The 14724-nt window shown below is 43.5% G+C and overlaps 1 protein-coding gene and 1 long non-coding RNA gene across 2 annotated transcripts; both read right to left on the bottom strand.

Annotated features, from left to right (window-relative positions):
- Window positions 1-2378: 2378 nt before the first annotated feature.
- On the bottom strand, window positions 2379-5063 carry ATP5IF1 (ATP synthase inhibitory factor subunit 1). Its single transcript, XM_081920991.1, has 3 exons — window positions 4903-5063; window positions 4653-4765; window positions 2379-2632 (listed from the first exon to the last, which is right to left on the bottom strand). Exons 1-3 carry the CDS (start codon window positions 4993-4995, stop codon window positions 2491-2493), a joined length of 348 nt encoding a protein of 115 aa, XP_081777117.1. The 5' UTR covers window positions 4996-5063; the 3' UTR covers window positions 2379-2490.
- Window positions 5064-5532: 469 nt separating this feature from the next.
- On the bottom strand, window positions 5533-14134 carry LOC309375681. The gene is made up of 3 exons (XR_014171002.1): window positions 14003-14134; window positions 12853-13933; window positions 5533-5796 (listed from the first exon to the last, which is right to left on the bottom strand). It is a non-coding gene; the product is annotated as an uncharacterized lncRNA (long non-coding RNA).
- Window positions 14135-14724: the final 590 nt, after the last annotated feature.

Here is a 14724-nt window from a genome sequence, read left to right as displayed (position 1 = left end):
ATTTTCAACTTTCTATACTATATGATGTTACACTATATTATATATTATGTGTAACATAAATTATAAACAATTGTGGGCTGCTTGGTCCTTATACTGCTTATTTAATTTTAATGTATTAAAAGTTATTTTGAGTTTTAAACATTTTAAAACACTCTTGTAAAGACTAGAGGCATGTGCTTTATTAGTGTTTAACCTGTTGACTGTATATTTTTTGATAATCCATTTTTATTTAATTTTGAATTGTAATGACCTTAGGCTATTTATAGTTTGCGATGTAACATATCCCGTTACATTTTGTGGTTGTCATCTTCCTCCAGTGCCGTTTTTAATGAAAGGAAAATAAATGATTCAGTTAATTAGTAAAACCACACCTGAACTACAGGTCACAACGGATGCAACTTCAGCCGTGTACACATAATACATTTAAAGTATGATCTCCCACAAAAACGAATTCTGAGGACTGTAGTTTACCTGTAGTTCACAGAGCTACAATTCCCAGTACCCTTAACAAACTACAGTTCCCAGGATTCACGGACTGGACCACACTTTGAATGTCCTTTAAATGTATGGTGTACATGCAGCCTGAGTGTTTATCATTTCAGTAAGAAAGAAACAAAATGGGAAAATGACCCACATTGAACCCAATTGAAGGTGCTTCGTTGTCATTTCAAAGCCAGACCATTGATTCATTTAGCTCAGCATCATCTGCAGTGCATTGACTAGACTTTCAGAAAGTATTTTCCCCAGCTCCATCTGGAATTGCCATGGTTTGAACCTGGAAACTTTGAATGCAAAGCATGCCCTCTTTCAACAAACCCTTCTTCCTTCCCTTCTTTGCACTGTATAAGGTTATATTACATTCAGTCTCCAATGTGGTTGGTAGGCATACTTGCCATGCTGATATAATTCTGTAGGGTTTGTTTGCGTCTGTTCAGACTTGGATGTTACTGACAAATCAGAAACCATAGCGGAAGTGTCCCTATCTTTCATTCTCTGTGATTTCATTGAATTTATCCCAGTTTATTCACACTCAATTTAGCAATTTGGTGTTGCCTGTGCTTGTTCCATGCCCATCTTGGCTACTGACCACCCGTGAGCAGTCACCAACGTATCAAGCAGCTGACACTACACTTTGAAGCCCCAACTATTAGGACTAGAATGAGCAGCATGGGTTTTTTGAAAGCCCTTTTCAAACACCTCCATGCTGCTTTTGAGACAAAACCTCTTCTTTTTTAAGGAAGCCTGTATCAGACATGTAGCAGGATTCTGCCGTTCCCACCTCACCCCCCCCCCGCTCCATGGGGCGGAGGGGCCCATTTATGGGTGTTACTGCGGGGTGCATGACTAGAGCATCGGCGGTTCCCCAGGGCCTCTCTTGAACCCCCCCCCCCGACTGTCCTGGCTATGGCTGCCTGGGGTTGCCAATCTGGTGTTTTTGCAGAGACCCCGGGGAGGGTCTTTAATGGTGAAGGAAGGGGCAGAGGGACCCATTTCTCATCTGGTGTGCATGCAGGGCTGGATTTAGGTTTGATGAGGTAATGGGGCCTTTTATATGTCCAGCTGTCCTTTGTCAACAACAAATAGTCGCAGTTTTTTGTGTTGAATACAGTCATACATCATGTTATGTTTGCTTCACGTTACGTTTTCTCAGGTTGCATCCCGTGGTACTGGAAAGGGTTACTTCCGGGTTTTGCTGCTTGCGCATGCAGTAGTGCTAAATCACGCTTCGCGCATGCGCACAAGCACCAAATCACGCCACGCAGCTGCACAGATATGGCGCTTCAGGTTGCGAACGGGCCTCTGGAATGGATCCCGTTCACAACCAGAGGCACCACTGGTCCAAGGATACCAGATCCTGATGCTGGCCCTGCTTTACTGGGCAAAATGCTTCTGTTGGGAATAATAATTTGGGCTTGATGAGAAATACTGGATTCTGATATAAAAGTGGTTTCTCTTAGCTTTAATTTCACTAGTGTTCACAACCCACATTCATTCTATGGCACCAATTGTGTTGCTGGATGTCAGCTCACACCATTCTGGCCACACAGGCTGGAAGTAAAGAGAGTTTCAAGTCCAACAGCATCTGGAGAGGCACATGTTTCCCACTCCTGATGTAGTAGCAAGTGACCAGTTATTACTACTCCCCGACTAATGCCAAGGGAGTCTTATATTTGCCAACAGTTACAAGAAAAAGGTGCACAAAACAGTAAGAAAAATGGTTTGGTAATGCAATCATTACATCCCAAATTGTTCCTCAATGTGAGACTTTGCTAGCAATCTTCAATTTAACCCCCTGCCATCTCACCCTGGGGCACGGGGAAGATTCAGTAGACATAATTATAGCTAGATATGCTAAGTAAGAAAAAACTGACCAGGAAGAGAGTGAGTTGTTTATTTCACACTGTGATAAGAGCAAGACCTTGGATGTCGGCAGACACCATTTTTAAAGCAATGCCAGATACATCTCACACCAATAAGGACGGAATTTACTTAATCATCATCAGTAAGCTTCTTGAGCTTGTACTTATGACGTTCAATTTCCTTCTGCAGGCGCTCTATTTCTTTCTTCTGATGTTGTATTTCATCTTCATGATGTTTTTTCAATTCTGCCAATTGTTCTCTCCCTTTCTCCCTGCAATAGTATGGTATGAATTAATAATGAAGATTACCACAGCTAATCATTCAAGTTTCAGCTAAAGACAATGCACAAAAGATAGTGCAATACAGTGTACCCCCATCTACATATGCAACTTTAGCAAGCCTATTAGATGTGTACAATTGTAGGTGCAGCCTCACCATTTCACACCTTCACCCATATTCAGCAGATACTTGTTGATATCTGTCTATCTTGAGAGACAATGTATTGCACTGCATTAGCAACACCAATGTGATTTCTCCGGGGCGGAAGCCTGGGCTGTGTGTATGGAGAACCTGGGCTGCCCAGACAACAAAAACTATTGGTCTTGCTGATGTACTCTAAACGTCTTGTATGCCCTATCTGCCAGAGCCTGTCTTCGCATGCAGGGGAAGTCCATAACCCACTGACTGTTTGAGACCCATTGGCTACCCTCACCTGGTTTAGCTGACCAGTTGAAGCTGTTTCCAGGGCTGTGGCTGCTGTTGCATGCTGACAGTTTATAGGAGCCACAGATAATTGAGTGCATGGTGGGGACCAAAGATGGACAACCTACCCCAGAAGGAGCACAGTGTGTGTCAACCACTAGATGTACTACCCCTCCTCCAACACCCCATACACTCCAGTCAGCCAATACAGCAATATAATAAAAATAGTCCAGCTCATTCGGAGGGCACAAAACAAACCATAAGACAGGCAGTTAAGCAACTGCTGTTTTCCAAGGTTTGCCACGGAGTTTGATTCCTGTAATATTTACTATTACTACATTAATATTCTGCCTTTCCTTCAAAGAGCTCAAGCCACTATGTATGGTTCTTTCCCATCACAATCTTGCACCTTAGGCTGAGAAATAATAGTGCTGGGTCTTCCTAGTCCAATTCTCTAGTGTAACCAGTATACTGCACTGGCTTTTGGTTAACTTTCTAAGATAGTCCCTGTCATTAAGTATCTTCAATGGAATAAACAGACTAAGCATTCCTTCCACATGTACTTCTACACAAGTTCCACTGAGTTAAGTAGGCCTCTGAGGATGCTTGCAACTACTACAGCCACATGCCAAGCTACATATTACAATAAATTGTCTGTTATAAAAGCCCTGAACTGATGATTATTAATTTTTTGAGAAGACAAAAAAATTAAAATGGCTCAATGTTCCCCCTTCTGCTGTTTTTCTGCATCAAATCATATTTTCCACGTCAGCCCATCTCCTTAAAGGCTGGGGCAGGGTAAGAAAAAGATGAACCATCATGATTTATGTTTCAATTTAACTCTAAGAAGAAAAGAACAAACAAAAACAAAAAAGGACAATAATTTGTTTATTGCGGTATAAGTTTTATAATTTATATCCAACATCAAATGAGTTAAGTGCTATCCTTAATATAGAGGGGCAGGTAGGTCAGTCGCATAAACAGAGCAAAAATGTGATCAATGGGGCTAAACGTCCGTACAATTCAGGGACTGGAGTCTATGGCATTTCTGTGCTGAGTTCAAACTGTACATAAAGCAAAGTCACTGTTTTGTGTAAAAAAAAAAACCCCCATTAGTTTGCTTCCACCACCGAGTCACCAAAAGCAGGGGAGAAAGCAAGGGACAGGCATTTCCTTTAATAAATGTATGTCCTGCATTTTAAGTGGCAAAAACATGATAAGTTTTAAACAATATTTAAAACATTATAACAAAGAATTTACCAAAAAAAATCAACACACAACACTTAGGTAAATACTGTAACACAATCCACTAAAATAATCATCCACCAACCTAAAACAATTCGCCAGTTTATTTTGGCACACAAGGCCAAAAGAGAGAGAGGAGCTGAACAAATCCTACGAAGGCCTCCTCTCCCAAAAGCTATATCCAAAAATACAAAAGTACAAGTTACAGATCCGGCTTTTAGTAGACACTACGTGGGCACGACCCAGAACTAGGCGTGACGCTTCCACCAGTACATTTAGGCAGCAGATAGGATGGCGGGGGTGGAGGGAGGATAGAAGACGTCGACATGCAAGGGGCAACGTACCTGAAGTAGCGCTCCTCCATGGCGGCTTCCCGCTTCCCAAAGGCCCCGCCAGCTTCACGGACGGCGCCGCCTCCGCCGCCGCCCTTCCCAGCACCTTTGCCCAGCTCGCCCAGCTGAGGGAGGGAAGAGGGGAAACAAGGGGAGAAGAGGAGGATCAGGCTCCAGATTCGCTTCCCTCTTCCAACCGCGCCTGCCGAGGCCTTTCGCGGCCCCGAAGCCCTCCGCTGCCCACCTCACCCCAGCCCAGTACCTGGTCGGCGCCAGAGCTCCAGGCCCGCTGTTGCTGGGGCAACGCCAGGGCTCCTCGAAAACCGCACCTCAGTACGGAACCCACCGCAGCCATCTCAAGTCTGCCCTTGTCGAGGGGCGTGGAACCAGCCCCAGCAAAATCTGATGATGCGCCTTCCTGTCTGGTAACCGGAAATGAGGGGGGAAAGTAAAGCAAGGGCCAATCAGGGCGAAGGAGCGAGACAAAGCGGACCAATCGACGTTTCGCCCTGAAGGTCATGCGGAAGTGGAAAGGGAGGAAGGCGAAATCATAGAGATATGAAAGTAGAGGGGAAGAAAGGCGACCGACGCTCACATTCTGAACTTCCGGCATCAGATTGCAAGGCTCGTGTGTGGTTTTTTTTTGTCATGGTGGTGTAAGTTATTCCGGGCCAGTTCGCCGAAGGAGGAATGTACTGATAGTTAAAAAATGTTTAGGGACACACTCATTTTCCTACTCATATTGAAATGCAGCCCCTCAAAGAGGCCAAACTTAGATTCACAAAACGTTTAGGGATTATGCGTACCCCCAGAAAAAAGCCCTGGGGTTACATAGACCTAATGCCATCCCCAGCACACGTGCCTTGAGCTCAGTTGTACTGTGTTGGGCATATTTGGCGATCACTAGTGGCCAAGTAAAATTGCCTTTCATGAATGCAGCATTAGCAGTGTGTTCCTACATGACAGTGGAGGCCAATTCTGAATCCACATGTCCTTCCACAGTGGGGACATAGGTTTCCAGGTGGGAATTGATCACACTGAGGATTTTCCAGACGTGCCTTCCTCTTTGCTCATTTCTCCCTTTCGTCCAATATTCGTGCTTCTTCAAAATCCATTATGCCTTGGGTAGAAGCTATTCTGCAATTGGTGTAGCACCCTGCTTGTGGTTAACGCTTAGCTGGAATGAAATATTCAACGCAGCAACAGAGAAATTAAAATATTAATTTATTTGTCAGACAAATAAATGAGAGGCACAGTGGTATATGGTTACCAAGCTCTGGCCTGCCTCCTGCCATTATGGCCAGCACTTATATTCCCTTAATCCAGCCCCCTTTGCTCCTCCTGGGGCTGCCTCTGTTCAATCAGCCTGGTTGGATTTCCTATTGGCTGATTGCTATAACTAATCACAAAAAGATACACCCATATCCTCCTATCCTTATAAGGGAGACAAAGAGCTATATATTTGACATATAAGTAATAATATATCTTACATGGAATCTTAATTACCAGCTCACCTCTTGCCCTATTGCCTTCTAAAACAAATGTTTAATCTTACATTTTTATGTTCAACAGATGTCAAGGATCTTGAGTTCACATCAACATTGAAAGATTTCCTTCATTTAAGGTTTCTAAACAAATGCCTGACAACTATATATCAGAAGTGTTCGATGGCGTCTCCTGTCTGGCAAGGGGGGGCTAGGCTCATTTGCCCCTCTGGTCTCCTATTGCAATATGACTCTATGAATCTAGCATTTCTTAAATCCTTTGCATAATTACATTTAAGCCAATATATTTAAGCTATTATATTTCATACATTATCATAGGTAGCCTTTTAAAAGAATAAAGCTTCTCAAAGTAAAAAGGAAGGAACTCAGTAAAAAACAGCTTTTAAAAGAAGCCTCTTTAGTTTACACTCCTCCTTTCACCCCCCTTTCCAGCCTAAAAATAAAGTAAAAAGAAGCTTCTTCTCCAGCCAAGTCAGTTGTCTTTTTCACTGCTCTTGGCCTTTCAACCTTAGGAAGAAGATATGGCTCATTTTACTGGGAGGCACATTGGTATTATTTTACTATTTACCCATTCTTAATAGTGTTTTTTCAGCCTTGGGGCAGCATATGTAATTCTCCCTTTTTATGACTTTGAGAATTGTTTTTTCTACCATAAATCAATGGGGCCCTCTTGTCTTAGGAGAAAACCTCTTGCCAAGGTTTTTTCTGCCTGGCATGAAACCTTTGAAAATCTAAGCCCATTTAATTTAGGAACCTGATCAAGATATAAGCCAATATAAGTCTTGATTAAAAATGCAGTCTATATTCAGATGCCACATTCCCCCCTTTCAAGCTCAAGGACCTTGCTTACCAAGTGTCCTTGATAGCTTGATCTTCATCATATTCCTGAGGTAAAGCTCTGTATAGGGCCATGATATGAGGTAGAGTTTCATTCGAAATCATCTTGCTAATTGTACTTCTAAAACATGAGATGATACATGGCACCATACATAAAACCATTATTACTACCGTCAAGAAAAACAAGCAAGACAATAATATCCCTTTGAGTCCCGCAACATTAGGTAACCAATTGGTGAGCCATCCCATATCCCATCCTTCCCATGTTTATACTTGGACATGTGCTATATTCTCCATCTTTGTAGCCAACACACGGATTGCCTCACCATTATCAGAAATGTTAAAGCAACAGGCATTCCCTGTCAAGTTCAAGACTCCACATAGGCCTCCCTGCCTGGCAAGTACATAATCCATTCCCATTTTCAGCTGCAAAATGGCGGCTCTACTTTCATCCAACTGTTGTGCAATAAGTCTCAAACTCTGGGCCGTTGCATTGGTTACAAGTTCCACTACTGCTTGCAATCGAATTATTCTATTTAGATTATAAATAGGATCCCGTGCCCCTTGTATGAGCTCACCAGGATTCCAGGAGGCAGGATCATAATAGGCTATAATGCACTCTGGCGGCCAATCATCAGTACCGCTCCAACTTTGGGTACTTCCTCCTGCTATACGAGAAATATCAGCGTTTCTTCGTGTACGCTTGGCCGAACTAGTGGGCATAATCCACATTGGTGGTAATACCCAACCCAAGAAACAAGTCCCACTCCATTTGGAAGGGAGTTTCTTGTATGCCCATTCTCCACATATCCACCACAACCATTGGGTCTGAGGTTTTTGGTACGTGGAGTACAGAAGGCGAAAATATCAAAAGAGGTAGAGAGTTCACAGTGCAGTATGTTAGATTGCCTTTTTCTGTCACAGTTATGTTCCATACCACTTTCCATGCATAAATAAAAGGAGGTGCACAGGGCAAGGTATTCCGAGTTCGATACGTAGTACCGTTTGCCCAGGTTTGACTATTCTTAATATAATCCCAAGTATAGTGACAATGAGAAGAGCCTATCATGGTAGGATCAGCTGCATCTGATGATTTATGCACACAGATTTCCCCTTGCACAGGTATAACTCGTATTGGTTTAGTTGAGTTCCATCCGGGGAAATTCTGTACTTCTGTTTGGTGTGGCATTTCGCTTACCATACCAATGGCACTTAATGGTATTGGTAATAAGGGCATACCTCCCTCTGAATCATCTGGCCCAAGAGAGCAAACAAGGCAATTAGTCCTATTTGCAACATTGGCTACCATCTCAGCTAAGCCTACCCACATATTGTGGTCATGGCGGAATCCATATTTAGCAAATTTGGTCAGATTCATGGACCCTTCCCCTTCCCAAGGGATCAGGATTAATAATGAAATCATGTTGATGTCTAGCATATGCATTCCTTCCACAAAAGATTACCTTATTGTGATAGCAAATAATTATTAGCCCCAATATAATTCCCCCAGTGACAGAAATGGGGAACCACCAAGACCGAAACATATATCCCGAGGATCCCCAATGAGTAATATCACTTATAATTGTTCCACAAGGGGGCAGTCAATCAATTGTATAAGAGAATCTTCCCGTTCACAATTGCTGGTTTAGACGCTCCTCAAGCTTCAGGCGTGCGCAGGTCAGCCAGCTTCCAGGTTGTGGCTGCAGCAGGCCGGTCGTCAAATGTTGCCCGTGACCTAACCCGCTCCCGGTAGGGCTAGATACAGGGGTTTTTGGAGAGAGTCAGTTTTAAAGGATTAGAGGGGTCACCTTTGCATGTCCAACTGCCTTCAGACTTCTTTCAAACGAGAGTGATGAATCCAGGGGGTCACCTCAGCTACCTTCACCGCTGTTAGAATAGAGAGCAGGACGGTGTAAGGTCCACGCCACTTAGGTGCAAGTGGATCACGTTTCCACTCTTTCACCCATATGCTATGCCAGTCTGGAGCTGATGAATCGGCTTGGCAATGCTGCACGGCGTGTGCTTGAGGGCCCACCTGTTAAGATAAAAAAACAAACAAACACGGGAGAGAGACAAAAACACGGGAGAGATTGCACTTGTCCCTGTGTCACATGGTCTCCTATTTGTTTGAGGTCAGTTGGAATATCCTGAACAAAGGAGGGCGGCCTCCCATACAGGAGCTCAAAAGGTGACAACTTAAGTCTTTTTGTGGGTGCGCACCGAACACGAAACAGTGTTATGGGTCAGCAAGCACATGGGGATATTAAAGCAGCCTGTGCTTTTCCTTTGCAGGCTTGACACAGCCCGGCCTGGTCCCTGGGGTGCAGGGCTGTAAGAGATGGAGGCAGGCTGGGCCCTCTCCCTCCTGGGTGAAGCACCTGCCGGAAGCCTCGTGGCAATCATCCCCCCCCCGGGGGCACACGCAACAGACACTGGGGCCAACGGAGCGTGGTGGGTTAGGGTGGCAAATGCCTCTCTGAGCTCCGCAGAAAAGCTGAACTTGCACCAGAGCCGCCTCTGACCCACATAATGGGCTATTGCCAGCTTGTATTTTAGGGAGCTGGTTTCTTGTTTTCAGCCTTGCAGCAGCAGTACCCGACTGCACACACTTAATGTGATCTCACAACAATCCTAGGAGGTAGGCCATGGTTATTCCCATTGTAGAAGAGAGGAGAAACGGAGTGATATAATGCCAGCAGTAGTATAAATATGTCCCCATACATGCACCATACAAATAAAGAGTGGACACATAGTCCTACAGATACAACCGACCCTTTGAGGGTGACCAAACTGTTGATGCGGCCCCCCGATGAATTTGAGTTTGACACCCCTGCTTTAGACATATTAGTGGGCTTCTGGCATGCCCTGCAGATGCCTTGCACAAGCGTCTGGCGGTAGGTAGTAAGCCTGGCCAGGTGATTTGCATTGTTTGGATCCCAATTAGGATCTTCCAAGGGAAAGTTGTCCTGGAGATGATGGTCAATATTATAAATATTTCCCACTCTGGCCTGCTCACGCAAATATATCTGTGCCTTTTCAATTATGTCTCTCCTTTCTTCAGTGGTGAAAAGAGTATTCAGGAGCTGGCGACAATCTGTCCAAATAGGACTATTACTATTGAGGTCACCAAGTCCATCATAGCCTGAGGTTTTTCTGCGAAAGATGGGGTGTTTTCCAATTCATCAGATCTGTAGTTGTGAATGGAATACATTGCAGGGTCGAAGTTCGAGGTGGCCGTGGTCCAGGTTGCCCATTAACCAGCACAGGCTCCTCAAGTGCATCAAATACTCTTCTAAGAGGGGCTACTACGTGACCTTTTTCTTCACTTTGCTCTAGGGGCCTCAAATCATAGGGGATGGTATTTGTCCCAAGGCGTTCTTTTAGCAGCTTTATACGCCTGGCTGTATTGCTTGCTGACCGATTAAGGTCTCCCTGTAACTTCTGTAATAATTCTCTAGGACTTGGATGTACAGGGGTTTGGGGTAGGCAATCAGTTGTTCCACTAAAAGAGACTGTAGATGGAGTTCTACTGGGACTCACAGGTGGAATAACCACTTCTGCTTGGGCTTCATTATAGGACTCCAATGCCTCCTGAAGATATTTATCATAATCTATCAAGGAATCAAGCTCTGTGACTCCACCCCCATTATTCATTCCAGTTTCTTGCCTTGGGGTTACAACTGGTGGAGTGTTTGGATTAGGCTCCCTTCGTTGTGGAGCATAGGGTGGAGGTGGAAGCACCTCTTCCTCTGGTCCCTCAAAATGGGTTTGAGTTTATTTGGCAAGATTCCTTTCCTAGCTTCGGCTTTTACAGCCAATAATTTGCATCGTTGGACTTTGCATTCCCTTATCCATGGAGGATTTTTTTTTTATTTAATGTGCTCAGCCAGGAATCTATATATGAAAATTGTTCTGGGCACCCTCCAGTTTCTTTGGTGATGTTAGACCAAAGTTTGCTTACTAAATTTATATCAAAGGTTCCCTGGGATGGCCATCCAGTATTTTGTTTTGGCCATTCTAGTTCACATAACGTTCTCAAGCGCTCTGGCGTCATTTTGACTCCATATGCCCCTGAGAAGGCTTTCTTAAAATTATTTAACATACACTCAAGAGGTGTATTTTCCCCCTTTGAACCCCCAACTCCCATTGTATGGCCCTGTGAAGTATCCACTCAGTCACTCACAGACACGCTTTGTGGGTTTCCTTGCCTAGTGAAGTCGCCTTACTAGGAACCGAAGTACTGCCCACTCCACACTCAGGTCAGCTACAGATTGCTCTGTACTTTCTCACACATACAATGCGCTGGATACTTCACCACACTCTACCTCCCAATTTTCCCTTTTCCTCCACCAGACCACCATCTGATGTACCCAACCACCTAGCGTACTCAGTTTCCCCTTACTGAGACGCAGAAGTTTGATCAAGACTTCTCTTCCTCCTAATTAATTGGAGGGCCAAAAATCCCTTTGTGCACTTACCCTTGGTTGGTTCCCTGTTTCCCCCGGTTCCGTCGCCGCCAGTGAGCAGGGTATCAGACAGACGAGTCTTCTGCGTTCCCCCTGGAAAAATTTACCAGTGCGCGCTTTGGGTAAGCAGTTGTCCTCTCTCTTGTACCCTGCCCAGTAGGGCGAAGGGGCTGCGTTCCAGCAGACCACTTATCCGAGTCACAGGGCACCATAAAATGTAGCACCCTGCTTGTGGTTAACGCTTAGCTGGAATGAAATATTCAACGCAGCAACAGAGAAATTAAAATATTAATTTATTTGTCAGACAAATAAATGAGAGGCACAGTGGTATATGGTTACCAAGCTCTGGCCTGCCTCCTGCCATTATGGCCAGCACTTATATTCCCTTAATCCAGCCCCCTTTGCTCCTCCTGGGGCTGCCTCTGTTCAATCAGCCTGGTTGGATTTCCTATTGGCTGATTGCTATAACTAATCACAAAAAGATACACCCATATCCTCCTATCCTTATAAGGGAGACAAAGAGCTATATATTTGACATATAAGTAATAATATATCTTACATGGAATCTTAATTACCAGCTCACCTCTTGCCCTATTGCCTTCTAAAACAAATGTTTAATCTTACATTTTTATGTTCAACAGATGTCAAGGATCTTGAGTTCACATCAACATTGAAAGATTTCCTTCATTTAAGGTTTCTAAACAAATGCCTGACAACTATATATCAGAAGTGTTCGATGGCGTCTCCTGTCTGGCAAGGGGGGGCTAGGCTCATTTGCCCCTCTGGTCTCCTATTGCAATATGACTCTATGAATCTAGCATTTCTTAAATCCTTTGCATAATTACATTTAAGCCAATATATTTAAGCTATTATATTTCATACATTATCATAGGTAGCCTTTTAAAAGAATAAAGCTTCTCAAAGTAAAAAGGAAGGAACTCAGTAAAAAACAGCTTTTAAAAGAAGCCTCTTTAGTTTACACTCCTCCTTTCACCCCCCTTTCCAGCCTAAAAATAAAGTAAAAAGAAGCTTCTTCTCCAGCCAAGTCAGTTGTCTTTTTCACTGCTCTTGGCCTTTCAACCTTAGGAAGAAGATATGGCTCATTTTACTGGGAGGCACATTGGTATTATTTTACTATTTACCCATTCTTAATAGTGTTTTTTCAGCCTTGGGGCAGCATATGTAATTCTCCCTTTTTATGACTTTGAGAATTGTTTTTTCTACCATAAATCAATGGGGCCCTCTTGTCTTAGGAGAAAACCTCTTGCCAAGGTTTTTTCTGCCTGGCATGAAACCTTTGAAAATCTAAGCCCATTTAATTTAGGAACCTGATCAAGATATAAGCCAATATAAGTCTTGATTAAAAATGCAGTCTATATTCAGATGCCACATTGGAGCGCTCACAGGCCAGTGTCCCCCAATTTTTGGTGCTTATACTGCTTTTCTTTTGCCTTGAGAGTGGCTTTAAACCTCTTGTTGTCCACCAGTATTTTGCCTTCCATTCCTGAGCTGGGAATAGAGTAGGCCTCAATGGAATTTACTTATGAGTACACTGGTACCTTGGGTTAAGAACTTAATTCATTCCAGAAGTCCGTTCTTAACCTGAAACTGTTCTTAGCCTGAGGTACCACTTTAGCTAATGGGGCCCCTCACTGCTGCCGCACGATTTCTGTTCTCATCCTGAAGCAAAATTTTTAACCCAAGGTACTATTTCTGGGTTAGCAGAGTCTGTAACCTGAAGCGTCTGTAACCTGAAGCGTATGTAACCTGAGGTACCACTGTAGACATATAAAATGCAGGTTGCAAGCCAATTCATAAAAAGAGCTAGATTGCATTAGTCCATAGACCAGAGTAAAAACAGAAACATAAAAGCCAATTCAATCTGTAGGTAGTACATCCAACATGACTAGAAGGCACTGATGATATTAACTGGTTTACACCTCTTTTTAAGCTGTTCAAATTGGAAACCATCACCACTTCTCATGGCAGCAAACTCCATCATTTAAAAACATACTGTGTGAAGAAGTACATCATTTTGTCTGTCCTGAATCTTCCACCATTGAACTTCATTGGATAGCCCCAGCGTCTAGGTTATGAAAGAGTGAGAAAAACTTCTATCTACTTTCTCCATACCATACATAATTTTATAAACCTCTCTCATATACCCCCCTTACTTGTCTTTTTCCCAACTAAAAAATCCCAAATGTAACTTTTTTCTCATAAGGGAGTGGCTCTGTCCTACCAATCTGTTGCCTTTTTCTTCACCTTTTCCAACAGTGCAATATCCTTTTGGTGATACAGTGACCAGAACAGTGCATAATATTTCATTTTATTTATAAGGCTTCACAAGAGTGGCCAAAAGCACCCACCTTTCCTAGTTTCTCTAATACACACTCGACCCAAGCCATATTCCATACTGCCACTGCTCTGCACCCTTCTCAGGTACTTTTGCCTGGCTGAATGTATCATTGAACTACAATAATGCCTCTTGCTTGCCTGGATGCAAAGGGTGTGTGTGTGTGTGTGTGTGTGTGTGTGTGTGTGTGTGTGTAACCCTTTGGTTTTTCCTAGCAAGAAATCCACTTTTTCACAGCAGCTGCATACTGCATTGACATTTTCATTTGAGCTATCCAAATGACCCCAGTATCTTTTTCAGATATTGGGGATATATTTTACCAACTCATGTATATGTGAAGTTAGAATGTTTGCACAATATGTTTGCACAAAACTTACGGTCTTCAAATAAAAACATCTTGAAGGTCCCAGGCCACAGAGAAGTTAGGCTGGCCTCAACTAGAGCCAGGGCTTTTTCGGCTGTGGCTCCGATCTGGTGGAACGCTCTGTCACTAGAGACTAGGGCCCTGCGGGACTTGACATCTTTCCGCAGGGCCTGCAAGACAGAGCTGTTCCACCAGGCCTTTGGCCAGGGCGCAGCCTGACTCCCTCCCTCGGCAATCTTTGTGGAGCTCTGGCACAATGGTTGCCAGTGGCCTGATTTGAATCAATTTTATAATGAATGATTTTAGAGTGTTGTTTGTACTATACTTTTGTACTGTTTTATTTTTGTTAGCTGCCCTGAGCCCGGCTTTGGCTGGGGAGGGCGGGATATAAATAAAATTTATTATTATTATTATTATTATTATTATTATTATTATGCTTACTTAAACTGAACCACAGTAGTACCATAGAGTAAGTTGTCTTGCCAGGCTTATCTATGTCACTTCCCCTTAGCTTGGTGGGAGCAGATAGGCAAATAAAGCATTTGTGTTGTCTCCC

This window comes from Podarcis melisellensis (genome assembly GCF_964234715.1).
Source record: "Podarcis melisellensis genome assembly, chromosome: 8".
Taxonomy (NCBI): Eukaryota; Metazoa; Chordata; class Lepidosauria; order Squamata; family Lacertidae; genus Podarcis; species Podarcis melisellensis.
The sequence above is the reverse complement of the archived record's forward strand: the minus strand, read 5'-3'. Positions and strand labels throughout refer to the sequence as shown.

What these genes read in the sequence shown, in the direction of transcription:
- ATP5IF1 (XM_081920991.1), bottom strand. Translation starts at nt 4,995, where the DNA reads ATGGCTGCGGTGGGTTCCGTACTGAGGTGCGGTTTTCGAGGAGCCCTG. An exon ending in GGAGCTCTGGCGCCGACCAG is followed by an intron (nt 4,766 to 4,902) that starts GTACTGGGCTGG and finishes TCCCTCCCTCAG; the next exon opens with CTGGGCGAGCTGGGCAAAGG. An exon ending in ATGGAGGAGCGCTACTTCAG is followed by an intron (nt 2,633 to 4,652) that starts GTACGTTGCCCC and finishes ATACTATTGCAG; the next exon opens with GGAGAAAGGGAGAGAACAAT.